Below are 24,148 nucleotides of genomic sequence, written 5' to 3'. Positions count from 1 at the left end.
GTGTTCCTTCTACGCCAGATATACTTGGACACACACCTTCCAAAGAGTTCCACTTTTGTCTCATCGGTCCACAGAATGTTGTCCCAAAAGTCTTGGGGATCATCAAGATGTGTTGTGGAGAAATTGAGACGAGCTTTGATGTTCTTTTTGCTCAGCAGTGGTTTTCTCCTTGGAACTCTGCCATGCAGGCCATTTTTGCCCAGTCTTTTCCTGATGGTGGAGGCATGAACGCTGACCTTAACTGAGGCAAGTGAGGCCTGCAGTTCCTTGGACGTTGTTGTGGGGTCTTTTGTGACCTCTTGGATGAGTCGTCGCTGCGCTCTTGGGGTAATTTTGGGCGGCCGGCCACTCCTGGGAAGGTTCACCACTGTTCCATGTCTTCGCCATTTGTGGATAATGGCTCTCACTGTGGTTCGCTGGATTCCCAAAGCTTTGGAAATGGCTTTATAACCCTTTCCAGACTGATAGATCTCAATTACTTTCTTTCTCAATTGTTCCTGAATTTCTTTGGGTCTCGGCATGATGTGTAGCTTTTAAGGATCTTCTGGTGGACCTTACTGTGTCAAGCAGCTCCTATTTAAGTGATGCCTTGATTGTGAACAGGTGTGGCAATAATCAGGCCTGGGTGTGGCTAGAGAAATTGAACTCAGGTGTGGACAACCACAGTTATAGTATGTTTTAACAAGGGGGGCAATCACTTTTTCACACAGGGCCATGATGGTTTGGATTTTTTTTCACCTTTAATAATAAACACCTTCATTTACAAATTGCATTTTGTGTTTACTTGTGTTGTCCTTGACTATTGTTTAAATTGGTTTGATGTTCCGAAACACTTAAGTGTGACAAACATGCAAAGGAACAGGAAATGAGGAAGGGGGCAAACACTTTTTCACACCACTGTATATATAAAACTATTTTACAGAAATAAAAAACTGATAATTGGTATGTGTCTATGTATTCACCCCCTTTGTTATGAAGCCCATATAAAGCTCCGGTGCAACCAATTACCTTCAGAAGCCACATAATTTGTGAAATGATGTCCACCTGTGTGCAATCTAAGTGTCACATGATCTGTCATTACATATACACACCTTTTTGAAAGGCTCCAGAGGCTGCAACAAAGCAAGAGGCACCACTAACCAAACACTGCCACGATGACCAAGGAACTCTCCAAACAAGTAAGGGACGATGTTTTTGAGAAGTACAAGTCAGGATTAGGTTATAAAAAAAATCCAAATCTTTGATGATCCTTAGGAGCACCATCAAATCTATCATAACCAAATGGAAATAACATGGCACAACAGCAAACCTGTCAAGAGACGGCCAGACACCAAAACTCATGGACAGGGCAAGGAGGGCATTAATCAGAGAGGCAGCACAGAGACCTAAGGTAACCCTGGAGGAGCTGCAGAGTTCCACAGCAGAGAGTGGAGTATCTGTACATAGAGTTGGGCTTTAAGGCAGAGTGGTCAGAAGAAAGCCATTACTTTCAGAAAAAAACAAAATGGCACGTTTTGAGTTTGCGAAAAGGCATGTGGGAGACTCCCAAAATGGGAGGACGGTGCTCTGGTCTGATGAGACTAAAATGTAACTTTTTTGCCATCAAAGAAAATGCTATGTCTGGCGCAAAACCCAACACTTCACATCACCTAAAGAACACCATTCCCACAGTGAAACATGGTGGTGGCAGCATTATGCTGTGAGGATGTTTTTCAGCAGTTGGGACTGGGAAACTGGTCAGAGTTGAGGGAAAGATGGATGGTGCTAAATACAAAACCTGTACCACTCTGTGTGTGATTTGAGGCTAGGACGGAGGTTCACCTTCCAGCAGGACAATGACCCCAAACACACTGCTAAAGCAACACTTGAGTGGTTTAAGGGGAAACATGTAAAAGTGTTGGAATGGCCTAGTCAAAGCCCAGACCTCAATCCAATAGAAAATCTGTGGTCAGACTTAAAGATTGCTGTTCACAACTGCAAACCATCCAACTTGAAGGAGTTGGAGCAGTTTTGCAAGGAGGAATGGGCAAAAATTCCATTGATAAGATGTGGCAAGCTCATAGAGGCTTATCCAAAGCGACTTGGAGCTGTGATAGCCGCAAAAGGTGGCTCAACAAAGTATTGACTTTAGGGGGGTGAATGGTTATGCACATTGACTTTTTCTGTTATTTTGTCCTATTTGTTGCTTGCTTCACAATAAAAAAAACAACATCTTCAAAGTTGTGGGCATATTCTATAAATTAAATGATGCAAATCCTCCCTCAAACTATCCATGTTAATTCCAGGCAACAAAACACGAAAAATGCCAAGGGGGTGAATAATTTTGCAAGGCACTGTAGCTATAAACTATACACAGAAACAATATTTTTGAAAAATAAATCTACACTGATAAGATGATTTATATTAAGCTGATAACTTTGGCATGTACTGTAATAAAATTCCCTTCTAATGTAGTGTGTTTTCTCAGAAATCTGACCTGCAGTGTTATCTTGCTCCTGGTACTAGCCTGCTAAGTTTCATTATAGTTTGTCTGCCTAAACAGCAGTTTATTCTTAAGATTTTGATCAAAAACAACAGCTCAAGAATAAGCATAATATAATTTTCTGGCTGACCTGGTAGCAGGTGGCATCACACGGCTGCACATTCTACAAAGTCATTGTGAAATAAATACAGAAAATTTTCTGTATAGAAACACAGTTTTCAGATAGGTGAACCATTAGAGGTTTTTCCCAAACTATATTAAGCATATGTCGAACAAAAGATAAAAGATTTATTATTACTACAGGTACCTATATAACGCATTGAATATTATATCATTTTTGCAGTGCTTCACAAATATATTGTACGTTTACATCAGTCCCTGTCCTCGAGGAGCTTACAATCTAAGGTCCCTAGTCCCTAACTCACATTTCTACATACACATACTAGGGCAAGTTTAGACAGGATCCAATTAACCTACCTGCATGTCCTTGGAGTGTGGAGGAACCCGGAGCACTTGGAAGAAACCCATGCAGGTACAGTGAGAACATGCAAACTCCAGGCAGATAGCGTCATGGTTGGGATCTGAACTGCCAGTTCTAGTGATGCTAAGCACTTAGCCATTGTGCTGTCCACAGTGCACATTTTTATATGTTTTATCCCCTAAAGGTGCTGCAAGTGCAGAAAAAATACATACTGTTGAGCAAGAAATGTTGTTGGCTGACAACACACAGTATTTTATTGGACAGAGTGTTTGTGCACCAGATTCTTTGCGCACCAGTTTTAGTAATTTTCCTCCTAATGCCGTGTACACACGACCGGACTTTTCAACGGACTTGACAATTCGATAATGTGTGGGCTCCAGCGGTCTTTTTCTTCCTGGCTATGAACTTCCTTATTCTACATCATCACGTTCGAATCCATTGGACTTTTGGAGTGATCGTGGGTGTCCAAGTCCGTTAGTTTGAAAGTCCGGCGGACCTCAGCTGCAAAGTCTGTCGGATTGTCCGCTGGACCAAGTCCGTCAAAAAGTCTGGTCGTGTGTACGTGGCATTAGTGTCAGTGGGGTAGATTTACTAAAACTAGTACACTCAGAATTGGGTGCAGCGGAGCATGGTAGCCAATCAGCTTCTAACCCCAGCCTGTTCAGTTAAGCTTTGGCAAAACCTGGAAAGTGATTGATTTCTATGAAGAAGTGAGTCTAATTTTGCACTCTCCAGCTTTAGTAAATAACCCCCCTCCCCCATTGTTTTAGGTAGGATAAATAGTAATAATATGTACACTCTCGTTTCTGGGCCCTACCACTGGTACAAACAACAAATAACGTGTAGTATTGCTGTAGTCTTCAGTCATAAGAGGATTTATTTTGGGTTGTTTTTTGGTGGTGGGTCATGGTAATGGCAAGAAATATACAGTAAATTACATTTCCAAAAATGAAATTTTTTCTATTTTGGGTCAGTTTTCATTTGCTAAAAAAGAGATATCCATTACCATCTACCACTAAATGAAGGCCCAATTTGTCCTGGAAAAGTTATAAAGTTATAATTAATCTGGATAAAAAAAGTAGTTGTGACAATAAAGTTGCAAAAATAATTCATTCGTTAAGATTTGTTTTACCTTCCGTCATTGAGGGTTTACACAGACCAAGTGGAGGCAATCAACAGAACAGGACCTAAAGCCCATCTACACTCAAAATTTTTTATTTACAAATGCACCCCTTCTTCCTCTGTAAATGCTGCCACGCCTCTTTTTTTTTTTTACTTATAAATGAAGAAATCCTCTTCTTTACCATGTGATATCATGAATTCGCAGAGGTCTTCATTTTGCAGTAGAGAGATGAGATCCAAGAGGTTGCCCTATGTCACTTCCTCCAAATGCAGGCCACCCCATTGGATACCATTCCTGCATTAATTGGAAGAGAGAGGGATGTTTATCTATAATGATAAGTGCAAATTCACTGCAGGAAAATTAATGTTACCCTACAGGAGGAAGTCCTTTGGACTGGTAGGTTTTCCAGGTCTTTATGTATAGAAAGGATGTAAGGAGTTTTTACTAATGTGAAGGTAGAAAGCTCATCAATTAGTAGTAATGAAGCTTTTAACTGGAAATGTTTTTGTTTTTTGGCTATAATCTTAATTTAAATTCCAATAAAAAAACACTAAATGCTAACTAAAAGTTAGCTAAAAACTTACTGAAAGTTCTGAACATGTGAGGGAGATGTGTTAGCAGCAGAAAATAAATTATTCCTCAGCATTTTTAAGTACTGTGGAGGAGGGATGGCAAAGCTACAAGAAAAATATTTCTCAGCAGTATTAGTAGGAAAAAGTTGCTGCAACATGACAGGAGGTAATGCCTATGATTTATGACCCTCGGCTCTTTTGCTACTCTAGTGTGTTGACTGTCCCCGTGCATGTTTCTGAGATTTCTTAAGTTCTGTGAATACAGTTATACATGTCCCCAGAGTATACTCCTCCTACCCATCAGGTATCTAACAATCTAAAGAAATGTATCTATATATAAAATTAATAAAGTTGACTCCAAAATATTTCAAGGGCTTGTATAGGTTAGAAAATAAAATACTATTATGGGATGATAAAGGTCCCCAGTCTTGCGGAGATGTTTGCCACAATACATTTTTGGTTTTCCAAGATTGTTAGGAATTGCTGATTTTCTAAGGAAAGGGTTGAGCAACTTTTGCTAATATAGAATTTTATACGTGAGAATAGTCTTGTACACAACGGAAAATTTTGTTTTAGTTTCGGTTTCTTGTCATTCGACAAATACATCATTTTGTTCTGTTATATTCGTTATGTTACGTTAATACATTTTCGGAAATTTGTTATTTCTGTAGAGTGTCGATATTTGTTATACTGAATCTCAAATCATATTGAATTAATTCGTTATATGCCCTATAATTTTGTTCGTATTCGTTGAAATTCAATATTTATGTATGTATATATATATTCGTGATAATGATTTGTAGTTTGGAAAGTCGTTTGTTTAGTGAATCTTTTAACACACACAATGACAATATCTCTTCTTTAGTTTCTTGGAAAGCAGCCATAGCCTGAGGATAAAAGCCTGTTCCCTGCCAGGATAAAGTATGAGATGGACCTTTTCTTTCTGTGTGGAAGATCCAAAATACTTCCTGCTGAATCAGAGCTGGAATTCTCCAATTAGCAGGAAGCACAATCTTTGCTGATTGTAGAGAGACTGATGCTTCCACACAGAGTGCAAGGATCCTTCTCTATATCATGCTGGCAGGGAACAGGCTTTTTCTACCCATGTGGTGGCTGCTTCTAAAGAAACAACTGTTAGACTTTGCACACGTTTTGTTTTTATACACTTGTATTGTATTTACCGTATATACTCGAGTATAGGCCGACCCGAGTATAAGCCGAGGCCCCCAATTTACCCCCAAAAAACTGGGAAACCTATTGACTCGTGTATAAGCCGAGGGTGAGATATGCCTGTCCATCCCTGTGTGTGTCCGTCCATCCCTCTGTGTCCGTCCATCCCTGTGTGTCCGTCCATCCCTGTGTGTCCGTCCATCCCTGTGTGTGTGTCCATCCATCCATCCCTGTGTGTGTGTCCATCCATCCATCCCTGTGTGTGTGTCCATCCATCCATCCCTGTGTGTGTGTGCGTCCATCCATCCATCCATCCCTGTGTGTGTGTGTGTGTGTGTGTGTGTGTGTCCATCCATCCATCCATCCCTGTGTGTGTGTGTGTGTGTCCATCCATCCATCCATCCCTGTGTGTGTGTGTGTGTGTGTGTCCATCCATCCATCCATCCCTGTGTGTGTGTGTGTGTGTGTGTGTGTGTGTGTGTGTGTGTGTGTGTGTGTGTGTGTGTCCGTGCAGCCTTGTGTGTCCAGCCTACCTGTTCTTGAGCCTCCGTCCGGTCCCGTCCCGAGCCTCCGTGTCGTCCCGTCCCGAGCCTCCGTGTCGTCCCGTCCCGAGCCTCCGTGTCGTCCCGTCCCGAGCCTCCGTGTCATCCCGTCCCGAGCCTCCGTGTCGTCCCATGCCAGGATCGCCGCTCTTCGTCGGCGCCCTGGCGGCCATTCCCCTGTTCAAAAGCCGCGCCTCCGCCTGTGATAGGCGGAACACTCAATTTCCCAGCAGTCAGTGTTCCGCCTATCACGGACATCGGCTCATCCGAGGATGAGCCGATGTCCGTGATAGGCGGAACACTGACTGCTGGGAAATTGAGTGTTCCGCCTATCACAGGCGGAGGCGGGGGCGGAGGCGCGGCTTTTGAAAGGTAGAATGGCCGCTATCTGTCTGCTCGACACGCTGTTCGGGCAGTCAGACAGCGGTGACTCGAGTATAAGCCGAGGGGGGCACTTTCAGCCTCAAAAAAGAAACTGAAAATCTCGGCTTATACTCGAGTATATACGGTAGCTGCTTTAAAAGTTTAATTGGTCTTTAGAATGTTAAGGGGAATTTATTTAATTTTATAATTTAACTATTTAAATGTTTTTTTTTAAATGAAAATAAACCTTATTTTATTAAAATTCTAACTGGGCTAGGATGGGATTAAGAAAAAAAATTTCCATTAACCTAACTGGATGTTTTGAGTGAAGACACACAAAGAGTGTTGAAAAAATCCTCTCTTTAATTGTAATATGTTTTTTGTGCTGTTGACCTACATTTTTCCACTGTATAACATTTTTTTTGTTTCTCATATTTTATCGGATTTATGAATACTCGTTAATGCAAAAAATATGGAATGGTAGGAAATATAACAAAACATAAGACAATAAAAAGAGAGTTGCCTCCAAATTACATTTCATAATAGTCAAGTGCAAAAAATAGAATGCTCAATGTTTCCCATGGGACCTATAGAGTGTGATCATTGGGATATATATTTCTGTCACTGATATGAGATTGTTGGAATTGAATTCTGCTACATCATCTATCCTATTTATAAAATGCATGATCAAGGTGAAGGTTAATACTATACTGTATATGCTAGGTACCGTCAATCTATCTGCAAAGAGAAAATAGGTTGTATTAATTGTCTTGCTGGTTTCAGTGTATTACATGGGAGTAATTCAGTTTCGCTACCCTATTTGTAAGTAGGTGGGACATCTTTAAGATATACTGTAGATAAAGCCCATCCACTTAAACTTCATATAAACTTTCAGTACATAACTGTAAATAAAATGCTATATTCTGTATTTTCACAGCTGCAGATTTTATTAAAATAATACTCTTTGATCCTACCACGTTGATGCTTGCTCAGGATTTTCCTGCTATAGATTTTTAATTTGCACATTCACCCTTTCAGAATTCAATAAAACCTAACTTTTAATATTTACTGTAACGAAACGTCCCACACTCCGCTTGAGTGCTTTCGTCATATACCACTTCCTCCCAGTCTGAATATAGATATCAGATATTCCAACCACTCACAAGCACAAAACAAGACAATACTTGTTTAGTTGCTGAACATGGACTCTTTTATTTGAGATGACACACAAATATATACAGCAGGCTTGCAATAAAACTGTAACCAGAAACCTAACTAACATGAGCTAGTTATCTAATCATTTACCCAGACTAGGTGACCCAGAGATATGGCCTTTTAGGGTAAGACTTCACGTCTTCTAGGTCACTGACTATACAATACACATTATCATAAACATCAACACAGAACTCCTTCATACAATTGCAGGGTTAATTAGCAGAAACAACAATGGGTAAAATACTCTTAGAAGCTGTGGCAAGCCAGACTAGACTAATTTACATTATAGACTACAACAGACAGGTGGCTGGAGTTAATGACATTAGCATCTAACAGTATGTGTCCCAACAGTATGAATCAGTCACTATTTCTAATATGGCATATACAGGGTTTCCAGGGTCTGTGTGTCTTGGGGACATGGACCTGAATCTAAAGTAACACCACCTCAAGGGTCCCCAGCCATACAACTCACAAAGAGCACCGTCCCCCCGAATGCCAGGGCCCATAATTGTCCAGCATTCAGTTCCCTCCCAAAGTCTCTGTCGCGGGTGAGTCTGTCACATTTACAAAATTCAATATTTTCCCAATGTTACCTCACTTTTTTTTTAAATAAAATGAAATATCCTCCTGTTTAGGATAAGATACCATATTTCAATTACCGTTTTTTTTTTTTTTTTTTATCAGCTGTCTCCTTTCTAGGATCTACTATACTGAAATCATGGTATTCCTGTTTTCCTAGAGCCTCTATAAATTCATGTCTCTATTTCTTTACTGTCTCTCCATAATACTAATCTTTTCCCACAAAGTGCAGTCTCTCTTTCTTTACTATCTCTCCATAATACTCATCTGTATACCTAGAGCTTCTATAACTTTCTAGAGTTGATTTAATAAAGCCAAATAGACTAGGCAATTTGCAAGTGCAGTTGCACTCATTTTCCCTAGAGTGTATTGAATGTGGTAAAGCTCTACTGATTTCCATCATCTAACCATGTGCGAGCAAAAATGCTGTTTTAAAAAAAAACTTCCTTGCCCCTGATTGGGTATTCTTTTTGAAGTGAAGCTTCACCACATCAATACGCTCTGGGGAAAATGAGTGAAACTGCACTTGCAAAGTGCCTAGTCTATTTGGCTTTATTAAATCAACCCCAGAAAGTTATAGAAGCTCTAGGAACACAGCAATACTAGAGAGAAAATTGGGAAAATAATTGTATTTAATAAGTAATAAAAGCAAGGTTTTAGTGAACTCTGATGATGTGGATATTCAAATTATCAATGTATGCCAAAATCCACTATGTGAAATAGAAATAATTTGAGACTCCAAATGCAGAGTAAGGTTGCTTTTTAAAAATAAAAACCTCTTTTGATATTTTTTAAGTTAAGTTATCTGTTCCTTAACCCCTGCTTGAGGATTGGCATGCAACCATGACTGGAGTCTCTGCATGTAGACAAGGAGTATATGTACAGAGCATGCAGTAGATCAGCAGCACTGAGATGCAAAAAATTGTATTTTGTTATAAAAATTTGCACCTGTTCAATACAAAGTATTTCGGCATACTGCACGTCTTTCAGTTAGGATCTACTTTCTTGTTTTTCCACATTTCCAAAATATGGGGTCATACTACTACACAAGTCTTCAGGCAGTTTTCAGGTGTTTTAGCGCTAGAAATAGCCTCTAAATAACTCCTGAAAACCGCCTCCCATACATTTCAATGTGACTTTTCACACTGGGGCAGTGCGCTTGCAGAACGTTATGAAAAGTCTTGCAAGAAGCATCTTTGAGGCAGTTTGGGAGTGCTGTATACTCTCCAAATGCCCTGCCCATTGAAATGAATGGGCAGCGCTTTCAAAGCGCCTGAAAAGCAATTCAGAAGCGCTGCAACACAAGCGCTTTTAACCACTTCTTTGGGGTTAAAGGCGCCCCGCTAGCTGCTGAAAAGCACCGCTAAATCAAGCAGCTCTTTAACACTAACGGCCGAGTGCTGTCTGGGCACTGCAGTGTGAAACCTAAAGATGGCCCCCTGAGTTAATGCTCTAGTGCAACCTTGTTTTATTAGAGTGATTTCTTTTAAATTTGCTGCAAGCATCTAAAAATTTAATTTTTTTCTCAACCACCAGACCATTGGCTTATGTCACCCGATAAACTTATTGGTTCCTTTCAAGAAAAAACTGTACAGAAAGAAAGCAAGATATCTCCCAACAGGCATCTACATGTGAGTGCATTTTTATTATTTGTATTTTAATTGTATAAGCATAATGATGTATTCAGTAACAGCATTTGAATGTTGAGTGTCATTGTGAGCTGTTCAATAATTTACTGGGGAAGATTGGCTATCTCAATGTGCATCCAGTCAAACCAGACAGTGATACATATATAGGTGGCATTTATGAAGGTTTTGGCTAACCCTGTCTGAAGTGCTTCATCTAGCTAAGAATTTTAAAATTGAAGGGATCTAATTATAAGAAAATTGTCCTTTGAATGTCTTAATATTTGCACAAATGTCATCTATAATCCCTGTAATGTTTCTTTAGTGCCATCTAGTGGCCATACTGCAGTATTTTCCTGAAATACATCAATCAGGAAATCAGGGAAATACCACATTATGGCCAATAGATGAGAAGAAAAGAAAAGAAATACAAAATTAAATTTCACATATATTACAAATATTACAGGGACTACTCACTATGTTTGTGTCAATGCTAGGACACTGGCAAAGCATTTTTTAAATACATAGGCTAAATGTAATGTGTATGTTTCAGTAGGCACATTTGTTGTGATTTATGCTAGAACTCTGAACATTACAAAAAAAAAAAAAAAAACAACAAATAAACCTAAATTCTCGAGTTTGATAAATATAAAGCAAGAATTCTAAATAAAAGAGAGAAACGCATGTGATAAAAATGGCTATGTAATCTGTCATCACAATAGTTTCAAAGGCTGGGTAGCAGAATGGTGGGTTGGAGGTGTTATCCTAAGCTTATAGAAATCCATAGAGAGATGTTAATCACAAGAGATGAAGCTCCACCTAAGAACTTTGCAATCTTTAATGCCAGCTTGCAGGTGCTCATCTCTTGGAGGTCTTCTCCCACACACAATTCACTGGAGCTGCACACCCCTTCCAAAGGGCAAAATCAAATGTATTGTTCAACAAAAGCACAGACTCTCCACTCAGCACCCTTTCACTAACAAAGGAGGAGAGGAAGGAAAAGAAGATGAGGGGAGAAGGGAAGTAAAAAGAAAAGAAAGAAGAGGAGGGGAGAGGGAAAAAATAAAAAAAAGGATTGAATACAAAGGGAAAATGGGAATGAGCAAGGGAGGGAAGTAAAGGGGGATATAAAGAAAAAGGGCAGGGGAAGGAGGGAAGGAAAAAAGCTCACTTCATTCATAACAGTGTGAAACATGCCATTCATAATTTAATCCTTGTGGCATCCTTATTTCCAAAGTAAATATCCAGAATACATTCCTTAATTTCAATACCATGAACCTATCACCTCTTTTCACTGATCCTTCCACCCTCTCTATGACTATATATCATGAAATAATAATAATTTTGCTATCATGCCATTGTTTACAATGCTTGGCTACACTGATCTTTTTTATTTGATTTGGTTAAATGAAAATGATCCATAATCCTATCACAGAGTGTCTTACTTGTTTTACCCACATACTGTACCTTGTAAATCTTGCAAATCAACACATACATATATGAATTTTGTATTACAATTCAAACATTGTTTGATATCATATTGTTTATTAGGACCGGTTGTTATGACTTTACTGTCTCACATAAGGTTGCAACTGGAACATCTACTTTGACCACCACAACTATATAGACCTATAGGGGTTGATTTACAAATTCTTCTGCGTTTATGTGAATTTCAGGGGACTATTTATCCAAAGGCTTTGTTCATTCACCAAACATGCTTTCCAGCATGACAATAGTAACTTTCCAGTCTTTAAAAGAGATTGAACTTGACAGTAGTTTGTTTACTATAGCAGCACTAAACAAGCTGTTAAAGAAAGCTGTAATTTTTTATTTTCTTCTTTGGTTTGAGCTACATCATAGTGGTAGTTGGGGAACAGTGAGAACAGAGCATGGATGAAGTCTTTAACAGTGGTGCTGGCTGATTGGTAGACCCTCATGATGGCGGTGAAGGTGCTGATTAAATGTGTAAGGTCTGATCATTCATTAATATTGGCAAGAGGTGGCTGAAATTTCAAATTGCAAGGCTGGCTATTTTGTCTATTTGTGAAGTATTAAAAACTTTTGCACTGAACACTTTTTTTGGAAAATAAGCTTGAAATACAAAAAAGCAAGCTCAGAGATGGCAGCCCTAGATGTCACCACTCCCTATAACAGCCGGGAGAGCAGCCCATCTAGTAGGGGTGGTTAGGGGAGTGCAGGTAGGCCTAGACAGTCAGTGGTAATAGGTGATTCTATAATCAGAATGACTGATAGAATAATTTGTCAGCAGGATTGCCACAACCAAATGGTTTGCTGTCTCCCTGGTGTCAGGGTTCGGCATGTGGTGGACCGGGAGGGGCTGGGCATGACCCAGCTGTCTTGGTCCACATTGGAACCAATGACAGAACATATGGAAGGTGGAGGCTCATTAAAAACCAATTTACAGAACTAGGCTGCAAGTTGAAGGGAAGGACCTCCAAGGTGATATTCTCTGAAATATTGCCTGTGCCATGCACAACACAAGAAGGGCAGGGGGTGATTAAAGAGCTGAATGCATGGCTAAAGACCTGGTGTAAAGAGGAGGGATTTGGGTTTTTAGAGGACTGGACTGACTTTACATTGGGGTACAACGTATATGCTAAAGTTGGTTTTCACCTAAATGGAAGGGGGTTTACTGTGCTTGACTTTACATTGGGGTACAATGTATATGCTAAAGATGGTTTTCACCTAAATGGAAGGGGGTCTACTGTGCTGGGGGAGAGGTTTTTGGGAAGGTTGGAGGAGTATTTAAACTAGGATTGTGGGGGGGGGGGGATGAATTAGATTATAATAGATCAGACAGTGGTCAGCCCCAATTGGTGGGTGGAATGGGGAAAGATGGGGAAGGGCTATGGCAGATGATTTGAAGGTTCTTATGTTACAAACAGCCAATGGAAATGGTACTATTTGTACTAAAATAAAAAATATGCAACATATGTTTGCGAAATGTACCAATGAATTGACGTGTTTGTTCACCAATGCCAGAAGTCTGCCAAGCAAAATAGATGAGTTGGAAGCTCTGGTGCACAAGGAAAACTATGATTTAATTGGTATTGCTGAATCTTGCTTCATTCTTCTCATGACTGGGCTATTAATATTCTTGGCTATGCTCTCTTTTGGAAAGACAGGGTAAAACGGAGGGGTGGTGGTGTCTGTCTCTATGTGAGAATTGATCTGAAAGCGATGTGAATGAGAACCTAGTTGATGGAGAGTGTGATGAGTCTGAGGCATTTTTCAAGGATGAGGGCTTCTCTCCAGGACTTAGACTGGGAGGGAATATTGGAATCAATGGACACAGAACAGAAATGGGAATTCTTCAAAGGCTAAAAAAAACCTATGTGGCTCATGGCCAAAGCTTAAATTGCTATAAATATAAAAAAAAAAAACGAAAAAAACAAACGCTATCATTGTTTAAATGTTACAAAGAATATAACAGCATATGTAAAAAGGAAATCAAGGATGCAAAAATTCAAAATGAATGACAGATTGCAAAAGATAGTAGGACAAACCCCAACAAAAATCTTTAAATATATTAATAGTAAAAAGGTCAGGTCTGAGCATGTAGGCCCTTTAAAAAATAATCTAGAGTGGCTGACTGGGGAAAAAGAGAAGGCAAACTTATTAAATACTTTCTTCAGCTCTGTGTATACAAAGGAGCATGGGGGAGCTCATATCTATAATGGGGGAGGTAGTGAAACTGCCCTAAATTATCCACAATGGCTCAAAAGTGATATGGTCCAGAAATATTTAGACAGAATAAAGATGGACAAAGCACCTGGACCAGATGGCATCCACCCATGGATCCTAAAAGAATTGTAATTTCAAGGCCATTGTTTCTAATATCTAGGAACTCATTAATGACTGGAATGGTACCACTGGATTGGCGCAGGGCCAATGTGGTGCCCATATTTAAAAAGGGATCAAAGTCTTTACCAAGTACCTAAAGACCTGTTAGTTAAAACTTCTATACTCGGGAAGATACTGGAGAGTTTAATAGAAGACCATATAGATGAGTTCTTGCTGGAAAAAAATATTTTAAGCAACAGACACTATGGCTTCATGAAAGACAGAAATTGTCAAACAAATCTGATTTCTTGGACAGAGGTAAGTAAAATCTTGGACAGAGAGGTGGCTGTGGACGTGGTATACCTGTATTTTGCTGGATAGAAAACTGACTAAAAGACAGAGTTCAGAGAGTAGTAGTTACTGATACTTACTATGAATGGTCTAAGGTTATCAGCAGTGTACCCCAAAAAGTTCAGTGCTGGGACCCTTACTTTTTAATATTTTTATAAATGATATAGGGTATGGGATTAAAAGTAACATTTTTGTCTTAGCAGATGACCCTAAGCTATGCAGTGGAATAACATCCTTACAGGATGTCTCCAATTTACAAGCAGACCTCAATGCACTGTCTAATTGGGCAACTAAGATGCAAATGAGGTTTAATATTGAAAAATGTAAAGTTATGCACTTGGGGGCTAAGACTAGGCATGTATCATACATACGAGGGGGAGTACAACAGGTGGAATCCATAGGGGAGAAGGATCTGGGGAATCTGGTAGAGCATAAGCTACATAATAGAATGCAATGCTAAGCTGCGGTTTCCAAAGCAAGCAAAGTCCTTACTTGTATTAAGCATTGGACTTCTGAGAGAGAGAGAGATCATTTTGCCCCTGTACAAATCATTAGTAAGACCGCATCTGCAATATGCAGTTAATTTTTGGGCACCAGTTCTCAAAAAGGATATTGGGGAACTGGAGAAAGTGCAGAGAAGGGCAAACAAACTGATAAGAGGCAGGGAGGAGCTCAGCTATGAGGAAAGATTAGAGGAACTGAATCTATTCCCTCTTGAGAAGAGGTGATTAAGGGGGGATATGATCAACATGTAAAAATACATAAGTGGTCCATATTTGTGAACTTGGTGTTGAGTTATTCGCTTTAAGGTCATCACAGAGGACAAGGGGGCACTCTTTACGTCTTGAGGAAAAAAGATTTAATCTTCAAATATGGAAAGGTTTCATCATATTAAGAGCTGTGAAAAATGTGGAATATACTCCCTCCAGAGGTAGCTCTGGCAAGCTCAGTAGATTGCTTTAAAAAAAGGCCTGGATTCTTTCCTAAATGTACATAATATAACTGGGTACTAATATTTATAGGTAAAGTTGATTGAGGGAAAATCTGATTGCCTCTTGGGGGATCAGGAAGGAATATTTTCTCCTGCTGTAGCAAATTGAAGCATGCTTTGCTGGGGGTTTTCGTCTTCCTCTGGATCAACTGTGGGTGAAGGATTGTGTATATGGGATTGTATTTTTTTTGGTTGAACTAGATGGACTTGTGTCTTTTTTCAACCTGAATAACTATGTAACTATGCAACTTATGTAAATGAGCCAGGACCCAGGACCCGGGAACTTATAGGGCCAAGCAAGCTGTATGGCTTGCTGTTGTTAGTACTAGATCTGCTTATTTTAATAGCATTGGCAGATGTGTTACAAAGTGTGGGCAGGCACAAAGGAATCTTGGAAACCATCCATGAGCCCACCAAGCACTGGACTGCTATACACATGGTGCAAAATGGTTTAAAATGATGTTGCTAACTGCCAAATCTGCACAGCTTTTTTTAATACATGGAATTGTTCAGCTCTAGGTCAAAGTCAGGTTCAGACTAATTACTTCACTCATGCTATTACAGCTATTTTTTTTAGAAAGGCTATTTTAGTTTTTTTTACATTTTAGTAATTATTTTATTTACCTAGCAACTGCAAGTTTTCAGTGGCTAACTGTCAGTACTAGAATCCCTTTAGGACCCAGCACAACTCACCTGACACAGCCTGTGTCTGGGAAACAACAGTGATTGGCCAGCTCACGTTTAAATCACCTGTATCAGCATTCAGTCAGCGCTCGTGTTAGAGTTCACTTGTGTTTGATCCAGCTGATATTTGCTCTGTGACTTTCTTGTTTGACCCGGCTTGTTTGACCTTCCTTGCTTGCTTCTGATTCTGTACCGTTTGGATTCTGATCTACCTGTGTATGACCCAGCTTGCCTAGACTACGCTTTGCCTGATTCTACTAGTACCCACATCTGCAGCAGTGAACCACAAGGTCCAGCAATCATCTATCCTCATCTACAACAGTGAACTACAAGGTCCAGTACTCATCTACCCTCATCTACAGCAGTGAACTACAAGGTCCAGCAATCACCTACCTTCGTCTGCAGCGGTGTACTACAAGTCCCAGCTGACCTGCTCTGCTTAGACCTGCTCATGGTATGTGCTTTGAACTCTTTGTATAATCAGCACACCTGAACTGTTACTTGTTATCTGCACCTAGCCTGACATTAACACGAGCCAATACATAAAGGGAAACCTATCATGAATCCTGAACAGGCTCAGTTGTTTACACAAGAACTTTGCCGTTTATCGCATCAAGTTCAGGAAATGGCCACAGAGCTCACCAAGGTGCAATCTCCTTCTACTACCACCATTACTAAAACTCCATCTGAACCAAAAATTCCTTTGCCCGACCGGTTTTCTGGTGACCGTAAAGCGTTTTGCAACTTTAAAAACAGCTGCAAATTATATTTCAAGTTGAGGCCATCCTCGTCTGGCCCTGAAACTCAGAGGGTTCAAATCATTATCTCTCTACTACAGGGTGACCCCCAGGCTTGGGCCTTTAACCTGGAACCTAACCATCCAGCCTTACTAACAGTAGATGCCTTCTTTGAAGCCCTTGGGTTGCTATATGATGATCCAGATCGTGCTGCTACTGCAGAATCGACCCTGCGTAACTTAAAACAAGGAACACCAACGCAGGCGTAATATGGGACTCTGCTTATACTGTGGCCTCAAGGGTCATATGCTCCGTTCGTGCCCTACACGTCCGGGAAACGCCAGGACCTAGGTGATTGCGGGGAGGTCACCTTAGGTCTACTCTCATCTCCCCAGGGGGACAATCGTATACTTTTACCCGCTGTCATTCACTTTGGGACAGGGGCTCATGAACTGCTGGCCTTGGTGGATTCTGGAGCAGCTGAGAATTTTATTGATAAAACTCTGATCACCTCTTTGTCCCTGGAAACTCATGCTCTAGATTGTCCAGTCCGCCTGATCTCTGTGGATAATTGGCCTCTCTCACAAGACCTAGTGCTCCAATCCACCAACCCTTTCCAGTTACAATTAGGGGCGTTGCATTGGGAGAAGATTTCTTGTCTTGTCATTGACTCTCCATCCACTCCTTTGATCCTAGGCCTTCCTTGGCTTCAGAAGCACAATCCTGTAATTGACTGGCCAACAAGAGATATTCTGGCTTGGTCCAATCAGTGTAAAAAGAGCTGCATCCAGCACCCTGTTCGACTTGATACCTGTCAAGTGGGAATAGAACAGATTCCACTTTGTTATAAGGACTTTCGGGATGTGTTTTCTAAAGGAATTGCTGACACTTTACCTCCTCATCGCAGTTATGATTGTCCCATTGACCTCTTGCCTGACACTACACCTCCTCGAGGGAGAGTCTTTCCACTGTCTGAACCAGAGAATCTTGCTTTGCAAGAATACATCCAGGAAAACCTAGCTAAGGGTTTCATCCGTCCCTCCACTTCTCCCGCAGGAGCAGGATGCTTCTTTGTCCCGAAGAAGGATGGAGGACTGCGACTTTGTGTTGATTACAGAGGCCTAAATAAAATAACCATTCCCAATCGGTATCCTCTCCCTCTCATCACAGAGTTGTTCTCTCAAATCCAGGGAGCCAAAATCTTCTCCAAACTGGATTTAAGGGGAGCCTATAATCTGGTGCGAATCCGTGCAGGCGATGAATGGAAGACGGCCTTTAACACCAAGGATGGTCATTATGAATGTCTTGTCATGCCTTTCGGCCTCAGGAATGCACCAGCCGTCTTTCAGAACTTCATGAATGACATTTTCCGTGACATGATGGGTCGCTTCATGCTTGTTTATTTAGACGATATTTTGATTTACTCTCCCAATCTTGAAACACATCAGAAGCATGTCTGCTCGGTATTAGCCCGACTAAAGACTCACTCCCTTTTTGTAAAGCCTGAAAAATGTCTTTTCCATGTTAAACAAGTACCTTTCCTGGGTTATCTAATTTCTGACACAGGCCTCACCATGGACCCAGCCAAGGTTCAAGCCATTCTAGACTGGGCACCACCTTCAGACCTGAAGGCAGTTCAACGCTTCCTGGGCTTTGCAAATTTCTATCGAAAATTCATTAAGAACTTTGCCACCATTGCACATCCCATCACCTCTCTCACCAGGAAGACTCCTAGTACATTTAAATGGACTACTGAAGCCCAGGCAGCCTTCACCCAGTTAAAGAAAGCCTTTACCTCTGCACCAATTCTACGCCATCCTGTTCCTGAGCTACCTTTTATTGTAGAGGTAGATGCATCTGAAGTAGGAGTGGGGGCGCTTTTGTCACAAAAAGATCCTGTAAGTGCTGCCATCCACCCTTGTGCCTTCTTGTCCCGTAAATATTCCCCAGCAGAACGCAATTACGATATAGGCAACAGAGAACTTTTAGCCATAAAGCTAGCTTTAGAGGAATGGAGACATTGGCTGGAGGGAGCTCGCTATCCATTCATAGTTCTGACTGACCACAAAAACCTTGAATATATCCGTTCTGCTAAAAGACTGAACTCGCGTCAAGCCAGGTGGTCATTGTTCTTCTCCAGATTTGACTTTACAATTTCTTATTTACCAGGTCCAAAAAACATTAAGGCCGATGCCTTGTCTCGCAGTTTTTTATCAGAGTCTCCTCCTCCGCTTCCTCCTCAACCCATTATCTCTGAGGATAGGATTTTGGCTTTTACCCAGACTGACATCTCTGAGGCCTTGTTACCAGCACAGGCTGAAGCCCCTCCCTCCACTCCCCCTGGTATGCTCTTTGTGCCCCTGGCTCTTCGTTTGCAGGTATTGCAACAAGTACATGCATCAAAACCTGCAGCACATCCAGGGTTTAGACAAACTTTTGAGATTGTCTCTCGCAACCTCTGGTGGCCATCGCTTAGGCAGGATGTGTTAGCCTTCGTCCAGGCCTGTGAAGTTTGCGCCAGAAGCAAGAGCAGTACCTCTAAGCCCCCCGGTCTCCTTCGTCCTCTACCAATACCTACCTGTCCCTGGACCCATTTATCTATGGACTTTATCACAGACTTGCCCCTGTCCCAGGGATGTTCCACGATCTGGGTGGTGGTAGACAGGTTCAGTAAAATGGCCCACTTTGTTCCGCTTCCGAAGCTTCCATCTGCTAAAGAACTGGCATCTTTATTCATTAAGCACATTTTCAGGCTCCATGGGGCACCAGTTAACATTGTCTCTGACTGTGGCTCTCAGTTTATAGCTCAGTTTTGGAAGGCCCTTTGCTCTCAGCTGGGGATTAAATTATCATATTCTTCAGCATATCATCCTGAGACTAATGGCCAAACAGAAAGGACTAATCAGACTCTAGAGAAGATGGTACGTTGTCTGATGGCCAAAGATGAGGTGGAGTGGGTCAACATCCTTCCATGGGCAGAGTTTGCCTTTAATAATTGTGCCAGCACATCTACAGGGACCTCTCCTTTCTTTTGTGTTTACGGGTTGCATCCTCGTGTGTGCTCCTTTGATCTTCCGCCCTCTGATGTTCCAGATGCCAACACCACGATTGAACATTTCTCCAAAATCTGGTCCGATGTAAATCGTGCTATTTCCCGCTCTGTGCAGGCTTTTAAGAAAACTGCTGACAAGAAGCGCTCAAAGGCACCAGAATATAAAGTTGGTGACAAAGTGTGGTTATCATCTCGGAATCTGTCCCTGCATGTTCCATCTAAAAAGCTTGGCCCAAAATTCATCGGGCCTTATGAAATCTCGGAGATTGTTAATCCTGTGTCCTACAGATTAAAACTGCCCCCATCCATGCGCATTCCAAATGTCTTTCATGTTTCATTGTTGAAACCTGTTCATTCCAGCCTCCTAGTAAATGAACCAGAACCTGTGGATGTGTTGGACAGTCAAGAATATGAAGTGGCATTTATTCTTGATTCCAGACGAGTGCGCAATTCCTTACAATATCTTGTTCATTGGAAAGGGTTCGGCCCAGAGGATCGATCTTGGGTACCAGCTCGTGATCTTCATGCTGATCGACTTAAGAAGAAGTTCCATCTCCGTTATCCAAGTAAGCCTGGGGGTGCAGGAGCAACCCCTCGAGAAAGGGGGGGTACTGTCAGTACTAGAATCCCTTTAGGACCCAGCACAACTCACCTGACACAGCCTGTGTCTGGGAAACAACAGTGATTGGCCAGCTCACGTTTAAATCACCTGTATCAGCATTCAGTCAGCGCTCGTGTTAGAGTTCACTTGTGTTTGATCCAGCTGATATTTGCTCTGTGACTTTCTTGTTTGACCCGGCTTGTTTGACCTTCCTTGCTTGCTTCTGATTCTGTACCGTTTGGATTCTGATCTACCTGTGTATGACCCAGCTTGCCTAGACTACGCTTTGCCTGATTCTACTAGTACCCACATCTGCAGCAGTGAACCACAAGGTCCAGCAATCATCTATCCTCATCTACAACAGTGAACTACAAGGTCCAGTACTCATCTACCCTCATCTACAGCAGTGAACTACAAGGTCCAGCAATCACCTACCTTCGTCTGCAGCGGTGTACTACAAGTCCCAGCTGACCTGCTCTGCTTAGACCTGCTCATGGTATGTGCTTTGAACTCTTTGTATAATCAGCACACCTGAACTGTTACTTGTTATCTGCACCTAGCCTGACACTAACATTGGCTGCAGCCTTTTGTCTGAATGTGCCATTATTAGTAGAATATCTTTTTACTGAATACATTATTACTAGAATATTGTTACATATGATCACATTTTATTCATATGGGCACAGAATACTTAATATCCTTTACCACTTAATTGTTCCAAATCCATGTAATTAAAATAAAACAATATATGTCCTGGAATGTAGCAGTCCTTAAATTAGATGTAAAACTAAACTGGATGACATTTAGTTTTCTAAAAAAAAAAATGTTTTTACTGTTTTTCATCATCATTCTGTATTGAGTTGTACTGACCTCCTCTAGCCTCTTTGTAGCTTCTTCCTATCTATATGCAATTACACCAACAACTAATGCATATCATTTCCTAAGTGGTTTCCTGATAGTGACAGCACAGGGAACATGCCTGTTTATAGTCTCCACTGGAAGCTCATGTGACTCTTACATTTATAAATAGGAAAATATCTTTTTGTCAATAGGTGGAGTTTTAGGCTCCATAAAACCATCATATAACCTATATAACCTCTGTCTTCTTATCTGGTTTGCTTAAAAAAATCTGTTTACAGAGCTCAGTAGCTCAAGTTAAATGTACAGCTGTTATTGTTTCAAGGAGTGGCTCATATTAGACGTGGGCGCCGTCAGAAAATTAATTTAGTTTCATTCCGTTTCATACTGTACGGAAAAAAAATCGCATTTCATAATTCGTGTACGAAATTCAATTCGGATTCGTACAAAATACGAATTTTCCTGGATTTTTAACTTTTAGATTCTTTAACTTTTCGTTAGTTATGAATGTTTGTTATGAATTTGGATCCGAAATTCCTAAACGAAATTTTGTACGGAATTCGAAAGCATAAAAATTTGTATTTCGGATTCGAACAAATGTACGAATTTCCGGAAATTCGTGTGAATTTTTGTTTCATACGAAATTAATTGCACATGTCTAGCTCATATCTTATTGTACAGCTCTCTCCAGGGAGAGACTACTTTTTATATTTAAGTCCATAGCTTTTTGGGGATGCCAACCCCCTTAGCTTCGTAAATAAATAAATAAACATGTAATGCATTACAAAGAGCTTGCATGTAATACACACACACACCACATGTGTATACAGTATATTCTATTCTATCCTATCTATCTATCTATCTATCTATCTATCTATCTATCTATCTATCTATCTATCTATCTAATCTAATCTATCTATCTATCTATCTAATTATCTATCTATCTAGTACTGTGCAAACATTTTAGGCAGGTGTGAAAAAATGCTGTAAATTATGAATGCTTTTAGAAATAGAAGTGCTAATAGTTTGTTTTTCTCAATTAACAAAATATATATACATACACACATGTATATATATATATATATATATATATATATATACACTATCGCTCTGTGAGAGCCAAGCTGTCACTTGTAAATACAGAAGTTGGACTTCTGTGTTTACAAGGGACAGCTTGGCCCCCTCATATCTGATATCCTGAGTGACTCCCACTGAGTGCAGAACGGGGAGAAGAGGGATGCAGGTGTCCGTCGTGTGTGCAGGGCACGGTTAAGTTCTTGCACCTATTCTCTGAGAAAAAAAGCCATATATATATATATATATATATATATATATAATGATTAGATTGAATATATGGGGGAAAAAAATCTCTTTTGCATTAAAAACAAAACATTAAACACTTTGGCTACCTAGGGCTAAACACATCTGAACACTGCAAAGATATTGTGGATTGATGCAGTCCCTTTATTGTTTAGAATGGCTTATGCTACTTCTTTTATCTTATTTCCCATAGCTAAGGGCAAGTTTTGATATTCCATTTAGTACTCTTGATGAAATTCAGGCTAAGGTTTATAGGTTAGGATATATAAATAGTAACACTATTGATATTGTGCAAGCAAACACACATGATTGTTCAGCTTTCATAAAAAAAATCCTTTAATGTATATTTGTACATGAGCATGTTTTATATACATTGTCTTAATAAAGATAAAAATAGAGATCATTGCAGGTTAACAACCTTTAGGTAAATTCAAGACAGATATCCTTAGTTCTTCTGTAGAGAGCTGTGCTTTTAAAAAATTTTTTAGGCCCAGGTCTAAATGTTGTGTGATGTACCTGAAAGACCTAGACACTTCAGCAACTATGGGTTTCATAGGCATAATATTTTCTCTTATTCATTAAAATGTGGAAATTTACGAACAGTGACAATAAAATAGAATATTCAAATGATTAATTTTTTTGTCATTGGTTATTAGTCATTACAATTTCCATATTGTTCAGGGGCAAACAAGAAACGTATCTGATCTGAGAGACAAACTGAACTTAGGACTCAAATCACATATTGATCGGTTGCTATGTCAAAGCAATTTTAATTCCAGAACACACATTTAAATAAAATACTGTAGGGAAGTGCAGAAGTATTGTCAATGCAGCTCCACTGGTCCTAATGTGATGACACTGTCTTCAGTGTTGATGGACAGCACTTTATTCATTCATCCCTTTATACCACCCTCAGGTTGCTGGGCATTTTTCTTCCAGGCAATAATGATGCAGGAGGGATATAAAAGGCTAGGAGGGTGGAGCCTGGCCAGTTCAGTCTATGGGAAGAGCTAGCCTACAGGTAGGAGAGATGTAGCCTACAGTGATGCACAGATGCCTCCCCTCGTTTGTCCTATGTTTGGGGATGTCTGGACTTTACCCCAGTAGGCCAAGGCACAGGTTTAGCTCAGCAGACACTCCCTCTTTAAGGGCTTTGTTGTCACTCTTTTTGTACTACATTACCAAGCTATTGTGCCACCACCTGGGGAGTGGCTGAACAATAGAATCTTGCTTCTTTGAACTGTCTAGTAAAGATATGCACCAGTATGGGCAATGCATTATTCCTGACCAATGCAAACCTCCCCTGGAACATTCCATCACACTTTTGGGATGTGAGTTCCTAAGCTGTGAGCACAGGGGGGTTTTAGGCTGGGTTACCTTTGGGGGTTTCTAGAGGGGAACGAACTGGTGGAAGGTCATCCCAAGAGTGGAACCCTGAAGGCCTCATATTAAAGGATCCTTGTGGGTGATTGGGCACCACCCAGTGCTTGGCTCCAGAGGGTTACAAACCACCATAATACATTTTCGTTTTTACTTGTAGCCACTGTGATTTTATCAATGCATGGTGCACTTAAGAAGAAGGGAAAAAGTAAGTCTTT

General features: G+C 40.5%; 1 protein-coding gene across 2 annotated transcripts in view; it reads left to right on the top strand.

The window, feature by feature from the left end:
• SIPA1L2 (signal induced proliferation associated 1 like 2) overlaps positions 1-24,148 on the top strand; it is a 329,734-nt gene that overhangs the window by 221,955 nt on the left and 83,631 nt on the right. For both annotated transcript variants that reach the window (XM_077486232.1, XM_077486231.1), the window contains exon 13: positions 10,064-10,158. In XM_077486232.1, coding sequence (XP_077342358.1) covers positions 10,064-10,158 — 95 coding nt within the window. The remainder of the gene's footprint in view (positions 1-10,063; positions 10,159-24,148) is intronic.

Source organism: Lithobates pipiens, unplaced genomic scaffold (assembly GCF_037356315.1).
Source record: "Lithobates pipiens isolate NorthernLeopardFrog02 unplaced genomic scaffold, aLitPip1_a1.2 Scaffold_18, whole genome shotgun sequence".
In the NCBI taxonomy this organism is placed as follows: Eukaryota; Metazoa; Chordata; class Amphibia; order Anura; family Ranidae; genus Lithobates; species Lithobates pipiens.
The sequence above is the reverse complement of the archived record's forward strand: the minus strand, read 5'-3'. Positions and strand labels throughout refer to the sequence as shown.